Below are 22,478 nucleotides of genomic sequence, written 5' to 3'. Positions count from 1 at the left end.
TGTAACTATGGTATTGCAGGACTCACTGACGCAGAGAGGTCTAATTCAAAAAGGATCTATTTTCTGACAAAATTGTAAAAAATGTTATATTTATTTTACACAAATGGAAATTTTCTATTCAATGTTTAGATTATTTAAAAATAAATATAATATCCTGTAACCATTGAAACTTTAATATTTAATTCTAACAATTTCTGAAGTGTTAGATTAAATTATTTCAAAAAATAACAAAAATAATTTTTTTTAACCCCCTCCTCGGTAATTATGCGCATAAATTAGCAAAATTTAGGCAAAAAATGGACCTTTTTTTAACAAGAATATCTTGGGAACCATTCATGTTCTCCAAACCAGACTTTATAAGCAGTTTTATATATTTTCAAAAAATGTGCTGAATTAAAAATTATATAATAAACAACATTTAATAACTTTAAAATCATTATATTCTGCCAATAAAAAGAAAAAAGTAAAAGTACAGCTTGCTAAAAGTACAGCTTGCTAAAAGTACAGCTTGCTAAAACACTCAAGAATAATTGATAAAAATTTGAAAAAACTCCAATGAGCGGTTAAAAAGTTATCTTTGTTAAAAAATTAAAAAATGCAAAAAAAGTTAATTGCTGGGAAAACGCAATTTAAAAAAATACTAAAAGTATATTAAGTTTTTTACACACTAAAAACCACAGCTGTAGTATGCAATATCTTCTGCTTCATTATGTTGATAAATAAAACCTTTTTAAGGAACAATTTAGCCATAAGCACACAAAAAAACTATACAAATTGGACTTGTATTTTTCAAGATATTGAAGGAAACATATCTTTAAGGCCTGTTACTAAGGCGCTTTATGATCCAGTACCAAATTTATTTAGCCCCTTTAATTTTTTTTTTTTTTTTTGAATTTCTTTTTATTATTATAAGAGTAGACATAATAAATGAATGAAAATTGTAAAAATTTAAATTTTGAAAAAAAAAATTTTAGCCTGTTTTTTGGGGTACTACCACCATAAGAATCATATTCAAAGCAGACCGTCTTTCTCATTCACAACCACTAATTATTAATCTAAAAATTTTGAGTGTAGCAAATAAATATATATCATCATTTCATTTTTATGTACAAAATTAATAACGATACGATGTTAAATGTTTTTAAAGCACTATTTAAAAAAATACAGTACAAGTATCTTACTAGACATGCAAACAATAATTATATTTAAGCTAAAACTCATTTTTAAACTGCTAAGTTTTCTTTCACAGCTAGAGGCCCCCAATTACGGAGCATAGTAATCAGAAACGACATAAAAATAATTGCAAACATAAATAATTTTAAATTAAAACTAAACGAAACAAATTTAAGTAATCAAAAAATGGAGGAATTCTTCTAAAGCTATATTTATTTATTGATAACATTTTTAATGACAAGTTTTTAATTGCTATACTATTTACGGAGTATTAGGGGCTTGGCATGAAGACTATTTTATCTTCTTCTTGTCCCCACCATTTGCATATTTTACAAAAACAAAAGTGGAAATTATTTTTAATGTCAAATTTATATATATATATATATAAATAAAAAACAAAAACAAAGTAATGCGACATTGAAATGGAGGGTGGCGTAAAATTAATTGTAAAAATCTCTTATGCGTTGGGGAAGAGCATTTGACAAGGAAGTTTAAGCCACATGTTTGTCAAAATTTAGAAAAAAGATTTACTTAATAAGTCTCAGTAAAGGTGCTTAAAAAAAGAAGTATGTAATACCTGACAATTAAGCATAATCATTACTAGTTCAATTTAAATTAAATATTGAACATTTAACACATAATTAAAATATTTATTTTTGATTATTTTTGAAATGTAGGGTTTCTCAGCCGTCATTAAATTAACAATAGCTTAGAAAGTTTGAATTTTATCTGTGTCTCAGTTACGGTGCATCAAAAAGTTATACATAAGAGAGTTTAAAACAAATCAAAATCTAGAAAAAAGATTAACGTAATAAGTTTCAGTAAAGGTGCGCAAAAAAAGAAGCATGTAATTCCTGACAAATTAGCATAATCATTCCTATTTCAATTTAAATTAAATATTTAACTTTTTATACATGATAAGAACATCTATTTTTATATATTTTCTGAAATTAAAGGTTTCTTAATCGTTTCATAGGTTTACAATGGCTAAGAAAGTTTGAACTTTATCTGAGTCTCAGTTACGGTGCTTTAACAAATTATACAATAGAGAGTTTGAAACAAATCAAAATCTAGAAAAAAGATTAACCTAGTAAGTCTCAGTAACGGTGGATTAAAAAAAAAGTGTGTTATACGTGACTAATATGCATAAACGTTTTTAATTCAATTTAAATAAAGTATTGAACATTTAATACATTAGAATACAGTTAGAATTTAATACATACAGTTATCTTTTTTTATATATTTCGAAATTAAAAGTTTCTCAACCGTTATTATGTTTACAATAGCTTAGAAAGTTTGACTTTTCTCTGAGACTCAGTTATGGTGCATCAAAAGTTTATATATTTGAGAGTTTAAAGCAAAACAAAATCTAGAAAAAAGATTAAGGTAATAAGTCTCAGTAACGGTGGTTTAATAAAAAAGCGTGTAATAGGTGACAAATAAACATAAACGTTTTTAATTTAATTTAAATTGAGAATTGAAATTTTAATACATGGTTAGAATATTTATTTTTATATATTTTTGAAACTTAAGGTTTCTCAACCCTTATTAAGTTTACAACGTTATTACCGTTATTATTGAGTTTAAGTTATGAGGTTTACAATGTTAGGGTTTCTCAACTGTTATTGAGTTTACAAAACAAAATCTTGAAAAAAGATTAACGTAATAAGCCTCAGTAAAGGTGCGTAAAAAAAGAAGCATGTAATTACTGACAAATAAGCAAAATCATTCCTAGTTCAAATTAAATTAAATATTTAACTTTTAATACATGATAGGAAAATTTATTTGTGTATATTTTTGAAATTTAAGGTTTATCAACCGTTAATAAGTTTACAATGGTTAAGAAAGTTTGACTTTTCTCTTAGTCTCAGTTACGGTGCATCTAAAATTTAAACATTTGAGAGTTTAAAACAAATCAAAATCTAGAAAGAAGATTAACGTAAAAAGTCTCAGTAACGGTGGTTTAAAAAAAAAGCATGTAATACGTGACTAATAAACATAAACGTTTTAAACTTGATTTAAATTAAGTATTGAATATTTAATACATGGTTAGAATATCATTTTTTATACATTTTTAAAATTAAAGGTTTCTCAACCGTTATTAAGTTTACAATAGCTTAGAAGGTTTGACTTTTTTTGAGTCTCAGTTACAGTGCATCTAAAGTTTACACATTTAAGAGTTTAAAAAAAAAAATCTAGAAAAAAGATTAACGTAATAAGTCTCAGTAACGGTGGGTTAAAAAAAAAGCGTGTAATACGTGACAATTATGCATAAACATTTTTAATTCAATTTAAATTAAGTACTAAACATTTAATACATGGTTAGAATACGTTTTTTTAAATATTTCGAAATTAAAAGTTTCTCAACCATTATTATTATGTTTACAATAGCTTAGAAAGTTTGACTTTTCTCTGAGCCTCAGTTATGGTGTATCTAAAGTTTATATATTTGAGAGTTAAAAACAAAACAAAAACTCGAAAAAAGAATAACCTAATAAGTCTCAGTAAAGGTGCACAAAAAAAGAAGCATGTAATTTCTGACAAATTAGCATAATCGTTCCTATTTTAATTCAAATTAAATATTTGACTTTTTATACATGATAAGAACATCTATTTTTATATATTTTTTTGAAATTAAAGGTTTTTTAACCGTTAATAAGTTTACAATGGTTTAGAAGGTTTGACTTATCTCCTAGTCTCAGTTACGGTGCATCTAAAATTTAAACATTTGAGAGTTTAAAACAAATCAAAATCTAGAAAGAAGGTTAACATAACAAGTCTCAGTAACGTTGGTTTAAAAAAAAAGCGTGTAATACGTGACTAATAAACATAAATATCTTTTTTTATATATTTCGAAATTAAAAGTTTCTCAATCGTTATTATGTTTACAATAGCTTAGAAAGTTTGACTTTTCTTTGAGTCTCAGTTACGGTGGATCTAAAGTTTATACATTTAAGAGTTTAAAACAAAACAAAATCTAGAAAAAAGATTAACGTAACATCTTAGAAACAGTGGTTTAATAACAATAGCGAGTAATATGTGACAAGTAGGCATAAACATTTTTAAGTTCAATTTAAATTAAATATTAAACTTTTAATACATAATTAGAGTTTTTATTTTTATATATTTTTGAAAATGAAGGTTTCTAAACAGTTTTTAAGTTTATAATGGCTTAGAAAGTTTGACTTTTCTATGAGTCTCTGTAACGGTGCTTCAAAATAAAGCATGTTATCCCTGACAAATAAGCATAATCGTTCTTAATTCAATTTAAGTTATATATTGAACTTTTAATGCATGGTTAGAATATTTATTTCTATACCTTTTTGAAAATAAAGAGTTTTCAACCGTTACTAAGTCTAAAACAGCTAAGAAAGTTTGATTTTTCTCTGAGTTTGATTTTTCAAACTAGTTTCAATAAACTTCTTGAGAAATTCCCAATAGATGACAAGTTTTATCAAAGTTTTCTTTACTAGTGTTTGTTATTGTAGTTGTCTTTAATGACGTCAACAATAAGTTATCTTTGTAAAATTAAAATTAAAAAAGATTACTGCACAGCAATTCATAAATTCGCATCAAAGAACTTGAATGTTTGCATTATTCTTGCAAATATAGTTTTAAACTATATTTGCAAGAATAATGGCTATATTTTTTAACAGAAATAAAGTAAGTATCATGGGTTTGGAAGGTTTAAAAATTTGTTCTTAGCTTGTTACAAGGTATTTTTATTTGAGAATCAGATCTCAATAAAGATATAGAAAAAGTGAAAGATCTGTTAAACGCCGAAAACGATTGAAGAATGAGATATTCATTTTAAGGATACAAGTAGATCATTGCCTCAAAGATTCACTCCATTTAAAACCATAATTGTTGATTAAAATATGAAAAAACAACATCATATGTCTACAGAAGATTAAGCTAATAATTTAAAGTTTATACTTGAAAAATTTGCACAATAATCTATAATCGTCTACAATTACTTTTTTTTTTTTTTTTTTTAAAGTAACTGTAGGTGATTAATCTAACAAGGAAGTTCATGCCTCCTTAATTTAAAATAAGAATTAAATATTTGATACAGTATTGTATTTTCTTTTTTTTTTATTTTATTTTATTATCTTATCGAAATAGTTTTTAAAAAAAAAAAATTTATTTTATCCGTTTAGTAAGAAAAAAAAAATTGTTTTAATTCATTTAAATGATTTTCCCTTACAAATTTTTTCTTCAAGACTCATTTTAAATGTCTCTTTGTTCTTTTGCGTTCCAGTACTCTACAAAACATACGACGCGGGTTTTGAAGTGGATGGGAACAATCATCAATTTCCAAAAAAGTCTTCTAAATCTAGAAACTCTGTTAAAAACGAAAAAAAATGTTTTAAAATAAGTTGGGGGGAGGTCCTGTGCTCCTTGACCTTTTTCTCCCGGCGTTGTCGGCCCTGCTCTTTAAAATGTGCAATAGAGCCTCTATCGCACATTTTAAAGTTTGTTCAATTTTGTGTTGAATTGACTTTTGTACCTTCCTCAGCACTTTCATCAGTAATTTTTACTAGTTGATGGTTTTAAATTATTATTTTTGTATAAATATTCTGTCGTTCCGTGTAAGTTATATTTCAGTATGCCACGTGCAGTACCAAAAAAGGTGCAATAAAGAATTAAGGTAAGTAAATTCAATTATTAGTTATTAAAAAACATAGTGCTATTGTTTAAAAAATGGTTCAAATATTTGTTGGAATACTTTTATATTAGCAAATAATTAGAACTTTTGTTAGAATATTTCTATGTTAGCAAACTTTACAGTTCTTGGTTCAGAAAGTATGAATTTAATCTGAGTTTCAGTTTCGGAGCTTTAAAAAAAAAAATTTTTTAGAGAATAAAACAAAACAAAATCTAGAAGAATAATAAGCTAATACGTCTTAGTAACGGTGATAAAAAAAAAGCAAGTGTTATCTGACAAATAAACATAAACGTATTTAATTTTTTTATAAGAAAGAATTTTTAAATCATTTTCACGAAATTTTTCTTCAAAACTTAGTTTGAAAATGTCTCTGCACTTTTGCATTCGATTGCACATTTTAAAATTTGGGGGAATATGACTCTTGTATCTTTCCTGGCTCTTTTTAAAGTCATTTTTACCAGCACATGGTTTTGAATCTTTTTCTGTGTAAATATTGTGGCGTTAATTAGAGTATTAGTTCAGAGTGTGCCACGTGCAGTGTCGCTAATGGTGCAATGTAGAATTAATGTAAGTAAATTCTTTCCTAAAGTAGTAAAAAAATGTTATCGTTTAAACAATTGAATATATATTCTTTTTATATATTTCTTGAAAGTAAAGGAGTCTTGAACGTTATTAACTTTACAATTGCTTAGAAATTATGATTTCCCAAAGCTTTAAGTCTCAGTAACAATGCATCAAAAATATTTTTAAGAGATTTAATTAAAATCTTGAAAAATGATCAAATTTCTCAGTAACGGTGTTTAAAAAAAGAATAAATAAATGTTCTGTCGTTTCATAGTAATTTCAGAGTATGCCACGTTTGGTACCAATAAAGGTGCAATTAAGAATTAAAATTTGTAAACTTAATTTAAAATAATTTATAAAATATATGTTACCGTTTAAACAATGGAAAATTTATTTTTATATATTTATTGAAAGTAAAAGAGTCTTGGCGGTTATTAAGTTTACAATGACATAAAAAGTATGATTTCCCCATTGCTCTGAGTCTCAGTTACGGTGCATCAAAAATTATTTTTTGTGAGAGACTCTTAATCTTTAAGTTTTAATTTCAAACTTTTAATCTCTCTCAGAGAGATTGATCAAAATCTAGAAAAAAGATAATATTTACAAGTCAGTAAGGGCATTTAAAAAAAGTATCAACTGTAATACATATAAGCATTAAATGTATTTGATTAAAACTAATTTAAAAATTCATAAAACAGAATTAGAATTTTTATTTATATATATATAAAAAGTTAATAATATATAACTTGTAATTCTTCACCATTTTTAAATTTAAAATGGTTGAGTTCTGACCATTATTAAGTTTACACTGGCTTAGAATGCATGATTTTCTCAGAGTCTAAGTTATGGTGCACCGAAAAATTATTTTTTATAGATTAAGTCAAAACAAATTCTATAAAAAAAGGTAATAAGTCTCAGTAATGGTGTTTATAAACCTATATCATTAAAATTAAATGTATTATTTAAGTCAAAATAAATATGTTTATTTGTCAGGTATTACATTCATCTTTTTTTTAAACACCTGCGATTTAGTTTAGATTTTGTTTTGTTCTAATCTCTTTTTAAAAAAATTTTTTTTTTGATGCATTGTAACTGAGACTCTGATATTAAATATAAGATTTTATATATAATATGTATAATATCTTATATATTCTCCGATATTAAATATAATATTAAATTAGAGTTGATTATCCGGTGATGATAAACTCTAATTTAATTGAAGTATTTAATCAATTTTTTGTTTTGTTTACATCATAAAATATTTTTAAGCATTAAACCTTATTTAATAATATTAGAGTATCTATAATTTTCATAGGTATTTACTATAATTTACATAGGTTACTATATAGTTAAAAGTATCAACTGTATTAATATTTTAGTCAATTTATATGCATTAGCATAGTCTATATTTATAATTTCTACATAATTTAATAATATATAATGATATTAATGAAATCTAACAAAGTAACAAGTTATTTTGTTGCTTGTTACTTTTTTGAAAGTTGAAGAAGTTCTTATTTTATTTATTTTAATTTTTAATTTGAAAAGCCTAAAGTAGTTGTTTAACAAATTTACTCACGTTTTGCACCATTACAAAGACTAATGCATAGCAAAATATAGTCAACACAAACTGTTATTTTGGTGTTTATATGTCCTGGTAATGGTGCCATAAAAATCTCTCTGTTTCTGATGCAGGGAAATACAGTTCATCCAAAAAGTTGTTTTTTGGATATCTTCAACGCTTGTATGCATTTTTCTCATCATCAACACATAGATGGACAATCATGGAACAATGTTTTGGAGCTATAATAAAGAAATGGAGTGAGACACGCCTGGAACATATAATATTATATGTAATTGTGTAATTTTGCGCATCGTTCATATTGCAAATTATTTTTATTGTTGCTTTTTATGTTGCTATTATTCAAGTTATTTCTTGTTTTTTGTCTCATCATAATATTTAAAAAAATATCCTTTTTTTAAATTTCTTCATTATTTTATCATCCTTCTGATCGTCAAACGTTGTGCTATCTCATTTGTTTGTTATCTATCAGTTTATTTACTTTTGCCCTTTTTTTGTGTTGATTGTTTTTAATAATATACATATAATATACGCCAGGACATATAAACACAAACCAGGACATATAAACACAAATTTGTGTTTATATGTCCTGGTATTGAAACAATATTTTTCTAAACTATGAATGTTAAATTGTTTAAGTAATGTACAGTAATAGTAAAATTGTAAAAAAAGGAATATTTTAAAAAATGTAATTAAATAATATATCTACAACATTTTGAAAACAACATGGAAAATAAAAGATGGCCATCTAGAAACAATGTACCTTTTTTAGAACGCGATCCAACTGCATATAAATGATGTATAGAAAAAGATGATTATTTCAAAAAATACTACATCAATGCTATTAATTGTTAGTCAAAAGTGAATACATTTATAGTTAATTTTTTGAATTGTTTTCAGGATATAGTGTTTTCACTGAAGTTATACTAAAAAAGGTCAATTTATATGTGCTTATTTTGGTGAATTAATATCTCTAGAAGAGGGTGAAAGAAGAGAAGATATCTATGAAGAAAACAAAGGCAGTTTCATTTTTTTTTCTTGAACATGAACGACTTAAGTATTGGTAAGTATAATAATTTATTACAAATAAATTTTTTTTTATATATATCTACAGTTTTTTTTATTTGCTTATTTTAATGAACTGTTTTAATTGAAAAAAAATTTTTTTTGAATTTAGCATAGATGCAAATAACACTGAATGTATTGGTAAATATATAAGTGATAGTCCTATGAAGAGTGCAAATGCTATTATTAAAGTTATAATGGTGGATTTTTAGCTATATATGAGTATCTTTGCACATACGATAATTTTACAAGGCACTGAAATTAGATACAACTATAAGGCGCCTAATCTATGGTGGCGAAAGCTTGTTTGTGAAATCGATCTTCTTTCTAAAATCCCAAGGCATTTAGAACATATTCATAAGCATGAAGAACTTGTTACAGAAGCCCTTAGTTTTCCAAAAAAAAAGCAAAGAGCGAAGAAATATGTGGACTTATATAGAGAGGAAAAGTGATTTTAATATAAATATAAACAACATTAAAAATTCTAAAAAAATAACATCTGTAAGAAAATGTACAGTCAACAAAGATGATGAGGTATTGCCTTGTGAATATTTTAATGGTTTCTTCTGAGCAAGGAAACTTTGCGAACATGTTTCAAATTGTTTTAGGCGTAGCAGTGATAACAAGGAAATAAGTTATATAAAAGCTTCTTGTATATTAGTAGGAGAATCCAGTTTGATCAGCAATCCTAGAATTGTACATGAGCACATACTTACAACTATGAAACATGATGAATTTTATCTAATTATTCGCAATGATAAACTATTATTGACTTATGGAGCAGTAGAAGTTGGTAAGAAAGAAAGAGACCTTTACCATGATATAAGCTACATGCTTTGAGTTTTAGCAAAGTTATTGTTGCAATACAGAAAACAATTCAATGCAGAAGATGCATCTGTAAGAGATTTAAGAATAGGATATTCATTAAAAACTCTAGCTATAATAGTCAAGTTAGAGTAACTGAAACTAGGCTTACAAGTCATGGTTGAAAACATTCAGAATATTTTAGAACCTATGGAATCAGACTACACCATTTTATTAAACAACGCAGTGTATAAGGTAATGCACTAGAAATGTTGCCGAAAGAAAGCGATATAAAAGTTTTAAGAAATTATTGTGTTAGCGAAATCACCAAGTATTTAAACAATCCAATTCTTATATCTAATGAATACATACATTTGTGTAAACTTACTTATGTAAGAATACTAACATTTAATGCTAGGAGAGGGAGAGAACCTGGAAAATGAACACTACCAGATTGGGATATGGTAGAAAAAGGTGGAAACGCCAAACTGCTGACATAGATGCTTTAGACGATCAATAGAAAAAAAGCTTGCTGAACGATTCAAACTATGTTACATTGAAGGCAAAAAAAAAAAGGAGGTATGGAATTTATTCACTTATTAAAATTTTAATAACATCTTAATATATTTATTTATTCAAATATTAGGAGCTTCATTTTTTATTCAGACATTTTGTTTTTATTCAGACATAACAATTTGAATGTTGTTTTTTTTTTGTTGTATATGTTATTAAATTAGGTTCTACTGTGAAAGCATTAGTTCCAATTATTTTTACTGAGGAAGTTGTAGATGCAGTCAGACTGTTAATCAGCTCAAGGCATTATGCTAATATTTCCCAAAAACATAATTTTGTGTTTGCCTGTGGTACAGGCTGTCTTAAATTATGTGGTTGGGATGCACTGCAATCTATAACAAAAAAGCCTTATTTATCTAAGCCAAAGCTTATTACACCAACTAGAATTAGAAAATATTTGTTAACCATTCTGCAGTTGTTAGACATGAATAATTCTGAGCTTTTGTGGCTTAGAAATCACATGGGGCATACTGAAGATGTCCATCAAAATTGGTATCGATGTGAGGATTCTATCATAGAATTAACAAAAGTAGCAAAAGTTCTTCTTGCTATGGATAATAGTGATGAAAATGCATTCAAAATAAGAAAATCGATTCACTATTACAAAATGGTTTTGGAGGAAATGGTTAGTTTGTTTTTTTTACTTTAGAACTTTTTTATTTTTTATTTGAAGTTTTTTTTTCTGCATATAAATGTTGGTTACCTGTGATAAAAAATTTTTTATATGTTAGTTAACGAGAGTATATAAGGAGACCATTTGCAAAACGCCTTAAGTTCAAGTAAACTCATTTTAAGAAAGCAACGAAATGCTAAACTACCCTTAGCATCAACACTGATATTTTCTTTGTCCAGTTTTAAGACCATAAATTTTTTTTATTGGTCTAATTTTAAATTTTCAGTATGTAGTATCTAATATTTAAATTTTCAGACTTTAGTAGAATGTGGAAATGGAATTAACTTACAATTTTTATTTTTGTGACTTAAAGCGTTTTGCAGATAGGCACCTCATTTTTGTCTTGAACATCCCGTTTTGAAAAATAGTCTTTTTGTATGGTAAGAAACCTTGTTGTAAATCTGTTTCTAACTACTTAGTGTCGTTTTATATACAAATATGATATGATGAATAATAAAGCTTCTAAGACAAACAGGTATGGAAAAAAAATGAATTAATGTTGAGTATAAAAGAATACAAAATTAAAGACAAAACATGCACGAAGAGGTTATTGTCTGAAATTAAATTTCCTTTGCTTTTTTTTTAAAAAAGAAAAATTCGTTTTAAAATCATAAATAAAGCCTTAATAATATAGTATTTAAATTTTGTTGTTGCTTATAGTTTAGTGTTCTTATTTAGTCAAAGAAAACCTGGAAAGGTTGGACGGAAGAAGAAAACGCATCTCTTCGTAAAGCGTTTTCGATATACATTACGAGAAAGATTCCGTGTCCGCTTCTTGATGCAAAAAAAAATTAACGAAAGTGTACCTTATCTTCAAAAAAGAGGGCATAAGATCGTTAAAGACAAATTGAACAATATTATTAGAAGGAAATAATCTATGGGTGTGTATATATTTATATACGTATGTATGTTGGTGGAAAGCTGGGTGTAAAACGACACCTACAAATAATGGTGTGTTTTGAAGTTATTATTTTGAAAGCAAATTTATTAATGTTGATTGAATATTTTATTATTGTTTTAATTGTGTATAAAAAGGTCAGAGTTTTAAATTTGTATATTGAATATATATCAAATTGGTTAAAATTATTTATTTACTTTGTTTTTTAAGTATATTCTAGATTTTTCTAATAATTCACTGAAAAGGAAGTTTAGCGTGTAAAAAAAGCAATCTAATTAATCTTAAAAAAAAAAATTCAACAACTTCGCTTTAATGATTTTAATTTAACAAACTTTCAAAAAAGAAACTAAAATCTAAAAATAATCACAAAACGCTCCCTAACGAAAAAAAAAGTGCTATTGGCATAACAATTTTCATAATTTCATGATGTGATTGCCAAAACGATAGAAAAAGTCGCATTTAAAGAACGCGAGAAAATGCGCGTGTATGTAAATTGTGTAAGTTAATAACTCTTGAGTGGAGCAGAAGTGGACCACTATTTAACGATATAACATAGTATCTTAAGCATATGAATGTATTGAGCATTAAATTTGCAAAAAAAAACAACATTTTTTTAAAGTCCCGATAACGGTGAATTTTCTAGTTTTTTAGTGTAAGCTGAATGTTCATGTAAAGCCCCATTATTGAGACATGAAAAGCAACACTGCCACTCATTGAAATACATCGATTTAACATAGTTTTAGCTGTTATTTTTATCCAGACTTAAAAATGTCCCGACAAAAAAAAAAGTCCTCATAAAGGGTCAGTATAAAAGCACAATGTCTCACTAAAGGTGCGGATGTAAGTACATACATACATACATGCATACATACATACATACATACATACATACATACATACATACATACATACATACATACATACATACATACATACATACATACATACATACATACATACATACATACATACATATGTATACATGTATGTATATATGCATATATATATACATAAATACACACACACACACACACACACACACACACACACACACACACACACACACACACACACACACACATGTTTTATTTACTTTGTAGATATTAAAAAATATGGAAGTTTCAAATTTTTAAATAAGTTTTAAAATAATTAAGCCTGGTTTAAATAACTTTGAAACACTTTTAAATTAAAATTAAAATATGTTAATTTTATTCTTTTAATTTTTCTGGTTTATTTTTTAACCATTTTATTATTTGTTAAGATTTTTACTTTTTTAACTTAGTTTTGTATTTTTTTTTTTTTTTTAAACTCTCTTTTCAGTTTATAGTTTGTTTATTTTTAATTTTAGTTTAAGTTTACATTTGTTTATTCAGCCCATTTTTTAAACATGCTAACTTAAAACATGCAAAGAGCCATGGCCAAGTTGTCAAAACAAAATATTATGCGTGGTCATATAAGGTGTGTGACCACACTCTCCTCAGAAGGGTTGCAAAATTTATAGACTACAAAATAAATGCATTTCATTTTAGTTAGAAAGTCTCTATATAAGAAGAATAACTAAATTATAAATATGAGCAGGAGGTTATTAAGAGTGGTTGTCTTCTTCCCTGATAAGTAGCTAGACCAAGCATTTTAAGTCAGAATTGGATGAGCCGCAGTGCAACAGCCACAAAATTGAAAACAAATTAATTCACTTATTTTTTAACTACTTTAAGTAAAAACAAATAAAATAAAAACTTCATTTAGAAGATAGCAAAAATGATTTATACTACTAATAATATATATGTATACTAATGATATGCCTTTCAGAATAGTTGACTATTCAGAATTATTTAAAATGATATTACTTACACCCAGAATATAACCAACCTAATAGAATTGACATTGGTAGAAAGTTATTAGATACTGTCTATAAGTTCAGCTTAACTACCTATTGAGGTTTGCTTCATAGACAGGCCTTAACCATGAGCTCTTGATGGATAGAGCAATGCTCATGAGAAGCCATTAGTTTATGTGGCAGTAAGAAAAATAAGCTCAAATATTTATTCTGCATATACAATCAAAACATTGAGATATAAAATTTGGTTATAAAGTTTGCAGTATAGTTACTAAAATTAACTACAGTATAGTTAATTTTAGTTAATGCACCTGTTAAAAATGAACAGTTCAAAACTCTAGATGATATTAATGTTATTATGTATGAATGTTCAGTTCATCTGCTTATTCCATTAACCCAAGATTTAGTAATTTTAAACATTAAGGATCAAGTAGATCAAGTTGTTAAATATTTTAGAAACAACTTTTGCATGTTGCAGTAACAATATATACGCCTTAAAATGTCAAATAAAATACATATTAGAATAATAATTGGCTCAAATCTAAAACACTGACCAATTCTATTAACAAATTGTGAAGAAAAATAGCAAAGAAATAATGAAAATTGTAAATTACAAAAATTGTAATTTAATTCAATTGGCAATTTCTAATTATACTACAATTATTAGTAAGTCACTAATTAGTAAATCACTTGAAAATTCACTGTCAATCTAAATAATTAAATTTCGTCTGCCATTTTGTCAATACTAAAAATAAGTCAATACTAAAAAAAGTTTAAAATGTTTTAAATTAATTTAATTAGGATTTTATGATATTATTTTAATTAAATTAATTTTTTAAATTTAATTTTCTTTAATTTAAATTTAATTTTCTTTTTTTTATCCGTATTTATTGATAATGCCTCTACTGTCAACAGTTGCTTCAGTAATAAAGCCAAGTTGCTCGCTAATGATGGCCTTATAGTTTACCATGTAACTTAAACTATAAATAAATAAAACTGTTACCCTTAGCAGATTGATTAAGTAATTATTCAAAAAATCTTTCAGCCTTTTGTAAAGTTCACTACCAACAAGTTGTGCACCTGTAAAAAAAAAAAAACTTGTTAAGACATACTTTATTTCAAAATCATAAAGTTGTATTAGATAAAAAGTGTATTCAGCCCTCAGAATTAGGGTTGGCATTTGGCAATGCTGACCTAAAAGTGTTTGTAGTTGGCAAAAAAATTGCCAACCCCGTTTCCATTTTTTATGGTAGGATCTTTGTTTTTTATTTTTTTTTTTGCCGACTTCTAAAAGATTGAGGACGGAAAATTATTGCCGACCTTATTTTTCCTAATTCTGAGGGTTGTGTATTCGGATAAACTATTCAAACAAAATTAAACATTTTAAATTAATTTCTGACCTCCAGAATTTGTTTGTTTTTTTTTTGGAATTTTGTTGCTTGAGCTTGGATTTTGAACATTAGTGCAATAGTTGTAAACATGACTTTTAATGAGTTAAAGAAAAGTATATTTGACAGAAACTAAAATATTTCATACTGAACCTTTATAAAATATATATAAAAAAACGGTGCATTTTTTTCATGTACACAATACAGCCAATTTAATCAAGTGTTACATATATATGCACAGACACACACAAGGAGACTACTTAATTGTGATTACAACCCTCTCTTAACTCTATAATTCCTAAACACAAACCTTGAAAAACAAGGATGCTGCATGAAGAAACAGGTTGAGCACTGTACTACCAGGGATAGTACCAAGATAGATTTGGAAGATTTTCATTCAAGGTTATAAGTTCCTTTAACGATATATATGTCAGATATATATATACAAATATATATATATATATATATATATATATATATATATATATATATATATATATATATATATATGTTATATATTATATATATATTTATATTATATATATATATAAATATATATATATATATTACACATATATATATTATAAATATAAATATATATTATAATAATATATAAATATAAACATATATATATATTATAAATATAAATATATATTATAAATATAAATATAAACATATATATATATATAAATATATATATATATATATATATATATATATATATATATATATATATATATATATATATATATATATATATATATATATATATATATATATATATATATATATATATATATATATATATATATATATATATATATATATATATATATATATATATATATATATAGAAATTTTCCTGAAGACATATATTTTATATTATTTTTAATATATATTGCAAAAAGCAAAAATGAAAATTTCAAAAAAAAATAGTAGAACAGATAAAAAAGAAAAAAAGCATGAATGAAATGGGACAACTAATGGCACAGAAAAAACACAAAAAGCTACAGAAAAGTTGTGGTATATTTACCTTTTAATGTACACACTGAGGGATTTACCTTAAAGGCACCTTTCATTCAATGGTGAAATTTAAGATACTACCAATTCATCTCTGAGTCATAAGTTAAGTACAAACTCATTTTTACAGTTGTTAGTTGCAAGTTGGAATCAAAATGTAAAAATCTTGTTTGTAAAAATCTCCTGCTTGGTATCTAGGGTTAGGATATCTCCTGCTTGGTATCTAGGGTTAGGATAATTTGAGCAGACGTATTTAGTGTATAAATTTGTTACAATTATTAAAAAAAAAAATTTTGTTTCATTTTTTTGTTGATTAAAAAAAAAAAAAAACTTCAAGAAAACATTGAAGATAAATAAAAGGTCCACAATAAACTTTTATAATTAAGCCTGCAGATAGTTCTGGTTATAAGAATCAAATCAAAAAATGAATGTGCACAACAAACATGTTTTAATGAAATTTTATCTAAAAAAAATCAGGTGGAATGTTTTAATCTTAGAAAATTTAACTAGAGCAAAGTAATTTCATACTTTGTGATGATGCTGGTGATGATGATGACGATGATGATAATGATGATGATGATGATGATGATGATGATGATGATGATGATGATGATGATGATGATGATGATGATGATGATGATGATGATGATGATGATGATGATGATGATGATGATGATGATGATGATGATGATGATGATGATGATGATGATGATGATGATAATGTTTAGTATAATATTTAAATTTTTCTTAAATAACATTTTTTTCTTGAATTTGATTTTACAAGAAATAATTTTTGACTGTAATTATATTTTTTCAACTTAAGTCAGTCACCTTTATAATCAATGAGAAAACAACAAAAATGGAGGAAAAAATCCTATATGAAAACTAATATAAAGAAAAATATATCTATCTATTACTCAACATTGCAACCACCAAGTCTACACTTTTTAGTGCAGAAAACTCATCGCTTTTTGATATCATTTTGGAGTACAAATCGAGTTGCAAAACCAAAATTGACACAAACTGTTTTCACCTTGAATCTACATCAAAGTACCTTTTGCAATATGCTATGCATAGCCTATGTTATGTTTTGTAGACTTTTTTTTATTTTGTTTTTCATCCATTGCGTGAACTTGATCCATTGTTTTGGTTTCAGTTAAAGCTTTTCCTTCAATTATTTAATTTTTTTTTTTTAGATTTGTGGATATGTTTATCAGAGTCATTAATTTGTTACAAAAATATTTTCAACGCAGATTCTAAACCAATTTTAACTGAAATGTGTGTTTTGTTATAATATTCAACTGAAATATTTGACATTGATGTTGAAGAAATTATTGAACTGTATGCAGTCAATGATATATTAAATACTGACTATGATGCTAGCTGTTGTGCTGGATCTTCAAATGCTTCTGTTATTTTTAATCTTGATAGGTCAATACTAAACTTAAAAAGAAATAACCAAAAAACACTTTCACCCTCAGAAAAATGCAATAAAACAGAAATATTTTTATACATGCTCTGATAGATGTAAGAGCAGATTAATATAGTGTCCTACACTATATTAATCTGCTCTTACATTATGGTATTTCCTTAAACTTTTTGCTTAAATAAAATTTATGTAAAGATGACAGACTTAAAATAGTAAAAATACACTAACTTACCCTTATAATAACAAAAAATACAACTTATCTTGTAAACATAAAGGCAATTAAATAAGTATAAAATTTATTACAGTATAATAAAAAGATACGTATAAAGCTGCATATAGCGAGGTTTAGGCATATTTTGTTTTAAATAAATTTGTTGAATTCCTTCTTTTAAATCATCCCATATTTGTTCAAGATTTGTAGCTTTTGGTCTTGATGAACCAGATAATGACATATTTTCTAAAACATATGTATTAAAACCTTTCTATAGATATATCCAAATTTATCCAAATAAGCTTAATGTGTGTATATTAAATAACAAATAAACATAATTATACATTAAAAAAAGTTATACATAAAAGTATACATATGCATTACATAGACATTTTTATATAGGGACAATATATACTTGTTACATTAAAATTATATAAATATATTTTACAAATGACAGCAATTTATACTTTCGTTTTCCTCTTTAAAAATAAATAAAATATAGGAAAATCATTCTTTATAATGTCAACTTAAAACTGTTCTGTTTTTTAGCTTTGCCTTATCCAATTATATTGCTGAAAATAACAACCACTCTAAAGAAACAAAAATAAAAACATCACACAATTTAGTTAAATTATTAATTTTTTTTCTTATTTAAATTTATTTTAATTTCCTATTTTGTTAGATTTTGCGTTCTTTGTTTTGAATCTTTTTAGTAAGTTTCAAAATGCTTAATATAAAAAAACTTGCAAATGCTTAGGACCAAGTTGTCTAAAATAAAATACTCAAATGTTAACATACAAGATGAAAAACCACATGTGTTTCCTGGGAAGGCTTGAAGCAAGAGTGTATATATATATATATATATATATATATATATATATATATATATATATTTATATATATATATGTTTATATTTATGAAAAACCACTTGTTTTTCCTGGGAAGGCTTGAAACAAGAGTATATATATATATATATATATATATATATATATATATATATATATATATATATATATATATATATATATATATATATATATATATGTATATATATATATGTATATATATATATATATATGTATATATATATATATGTATATATATATATATATATATATATATATATATATATGTATATATATATGTATATATATATATATATATATATATATATATATATATATATATATATATATATATATATATATATATATATATATATATATATATACTCTTGCTTCAAAATACCATAAATTGAAAAGAGAAACAAACTTAACAAATGACAAAATAAATAAAGGATAAACCAAAGAAAATAAAAGCATAAAAATAATATACTTTTTTTAATTTAAGATCTCCATTAATAGTTTTTATTTTAATTATCATATATCAATATCTGTATCAAATATAACATTCATTATGCCATTTTTAATGTAATCGTTTTATATAGAATTTAAATAACCTTTTTTTTTTACATTTCTTATTTTAACTATTTTAATTTAAAACTTAAATAAAATGTTCGTTTTAATGTTTTCATTTTAATTATTTTATTCTGAATTTAAACAAATTGTATGTCTTTCCATTGGTCTTTTTATTATTTTGTCTAACAATTATATAAAACTTTATTTTTTAATTTATTTACGGTTTCATTTTAATTATTTTATTTAGAACTTTAATAAAAAATTTATTTTGTTATTTTTATTTTTATTATTTCAAACTAGAATTTATTCAAGACATTCTTTTCACTGTTTTTATTTTAACTTAAATGGTAAATAAAGATTAGTTTTTAAAAATGCGCACGCTAGCTTAAAAATGACCATCTGACCAATGCTTTTATGTGCGCTAGCATTGAACTTCACACTGTGAAGACTGCATATATGTATATATATATATATATATATATATATATATATATATATATATATATATATATATATATATATATATAACTATCAATGCGTATTTAGATAATATGTCTGACGCCACACTGAAGTAGCCAGCTGCCGCAGATTAAAAAATAGTCAACTATAGCAATCAAACAGCAGCTGCTAACTTATTAATTGAATTATTTTTTTGTTTGATTATTTACTTTTGTATTGTGCTGGATTGAGTCATGAATTTCTTTAATCAAAATAACTTTTTTTTAATATATCAACATGACTTTCTTAAAAAAAATCTTGTATAATAAATCTTTATGAAACAGTAGACATAGTTTCACTTTATTTGTTATAAGATAAACCTACAGGCATTTATTCAGAGTACACAAAAGCCTTTGATTCATAAAATATTACTGACAAAACTTGAACATTATAGAATTTCTATCACATTGTTAAAAAAGGCTTTGTTATTTCTAAAAATTAGAAGCTAGAGCTAGAGTAACAATACAAAAAAACTTGATATTTTTATAAATATTTTAAATATGTATGCAGATGACAATTAAAACTTGAACTAAAATTAAACTTTAAGAATTATTTAAATATACATTACTGCAAAAACGATCCATAAAAAATCTATTTAATGTAAAAATAAATACATTTGCTGAAAAGGTCATGGTTTAGTCTAACTTAAAAGGGAAAAATAAAAAAAACTCTAACTTAAAATAAAAAAATTAAACAACTTTATGAACAAGTGAAACAAAAAAAATGTTTATAAAATAAAGGTAAACATATCTAAATTTTAGCAGTGAATTACTCAAAATTATAAACAAATGTTAGGCTGTTAATAAGATTGGCTTTTTGTGTGGATAAATTTTAAGAACAGAATTATTTTAGAAAAGGTTTAAAATGTGATTAGCTTCTATTAGCACTTTTCAATTGGATTTTATTGCATGCTCAAAACAAGTAAAAGATTTTGAATTTACTTCACATTTTTTAAACATTTTTATTGTAAATATTCCTTTAAAAGTAAATATTTATTAGCCAAGGACAATTTATTAGCAAACAGTATTACATTAGAGTCACTTAAAAAAAATTATTTAGTAATTTATCTCGTAAAATAAATTGATTTTCCGTATATAAAAATACAATACATAAAAAAAATTTAGTTAATTATTTCTGATTTACCGTTTTTTGTTCTTTCTTTGAAGTTTAAGCAACTATTTCTACATTGGCACGTTATGCATTAGCATGGACCATTTATAGAATAAACTATTTTATTTGAACTATAAATAATACAAAACATTATAATACCATATAACTATATACTGAAATATAAATAATTCAGTTAAATATAACTATTCAAATATATTAAACATATACTAATAAACTTTACAATTTCATTAAAAATATATAACTACTTTTAATGAAACTTAAAAGCGCAAATAAAATACAAAACATTAAATATAGTAAAAATTAAAATAACAACATAAAAAGCATTAAATAACTATTTAATAATGCAAAAATTTGGTAACACTTTTTATTAAGAAAAAAAAATTCTAAATTATTACCAGGTTCTACTTTTAATTTTATTGCTATATGATCTATATTAATGACTTTTTTATTTGCTTAATAAAAATTTTAACCAAATAAAAAAGAGAAATTTTCCAAAACTGACTATTTTCAAGTGGATAATATTTATTAGCTATTTAGAGACATTAGATATATATTTAGAGACATTAGATAAATATTTGATAAATATAATAACAGGTTTTTATTTTGTTGTTTTAACTTACAATTTTAGTTTTTAAGAAAAATAAGATATGATAAAAACCTAGTGTTTAGCAAGCAATTTGTTCTTGTAAGTATTTTGTAATCAATTTATTCTTGTAATCTAGCAAGCAATTTATTCTTAAACTACTTATGTTATAAAAGTTTAAAACGACAAAAATGCTGCTGCATTACACATGGAATTTATTGGAATAACATTTTTTCAACAAAAATGAAGCGTCACTTTTAATATATGGAACAAATGAAGACTTTATTTTAAAATTAAAGACTATCAAATTATATATATATATATATATATATATATATATATATATATATATATATATATATATATATATATATATATATATATATATATATATATATATATATATATATATATATATATATATATATATGTATTTATTTATTTGTTTGTTTATTTATGCACGTATATGAGTTGAGCGTATTATTATTAGACTGTCAATTTTTGGACAAAAACTATTAGCAAACAAAAACTTCTAAGTAAGTTCGGATGAAGATTATTTGCTGATTTCATCATCTGTTTTTAATTCAACTTATAATTTCATTTCTAAATAATCGGTTACCGTACATACTAATTTCTATGTTTCGAAAAACTTTAAGAAATTAAAATACGCGCGCAAAAACTTACAAAAAAAATCGTCTGTAAAATATCCACAAATACTTTTTTTACACCTTTTCTTATTTCGCTGCGTTGTAAGTATGTCCGATTTACAACAACAAAAGTTATTTTCAAATCAAGAGATTTATTCAAGTATCTTCCACTTAACATCGAGACCTAATTTTTTTTTCTTAACATGATCCGCTTAACATTTTCTATAAACACGATCCTTAGGCTGCTATATCACTTGGATCACGAGAAATAATTTATTAAATTTTTATCTCATTTTATCTAGATCAAATTAACT

The 22,478-nt window shown here is 24.6% G+C and overlaps 1 protein-coding gene across 2 annotated transcripts in view; it reads right to left on the bottom strand.

Annotated features, from left to right (window-relative positions):
- LOC100206949 (cullin-1) overlaps positions 1 to 21,048 on the bottom strand; it is a 57,732-nt gene extending 36,684 nt beyond the window's left edge. For both annotated transcript variants that reach the window (XM_065810077.1, XM_065810078.1), the window contains exons 1-4: positions 20,947 to 21,048; positions 17,997 to 18,132; positions 15,239 to 15,321; positions 14,842 to 14,918 (exon numbers count right to left, since the gene is read on the bottom strand). In XM_065810077.1, the coding sequence (XP_065666149.1) occupies positions 14,842 to 14,918; positions 15,239 to 15,321; positions 17,997 to 18,127 (291 nt within the window). In that variant the 5' untranslated portion in view covers positions 18,128 to 18,132; positions 20,947 to 21,048. The remainder of the gene's footprint in view (positions 1 to 14,841; positions 14,919 to 15,238; positions 15,322 to 17,996; positions 18,133 to 20,946) is intronic.
- Positions 21,049 to 22,478: the final 1,430 nt, after the last annotated feature.

This window comes from Hydra vulgaris, chromosome 11 (genome assembly GCF_038396675.1).
Source record: "Hydra vulgaris chromosome 11, alternate assembly HydraT2T_AEP".
NCBI lineage: Eukaryota > Metazoa > Cnidaria > Hydrozoa > Anthoathecata > Hydridae > Hydra > Hydra vulgaris.
Note: the sequence above shows the minus strand (reverse complement) of the source record. Positions and strands in the feature narration are given on the sequence as shown.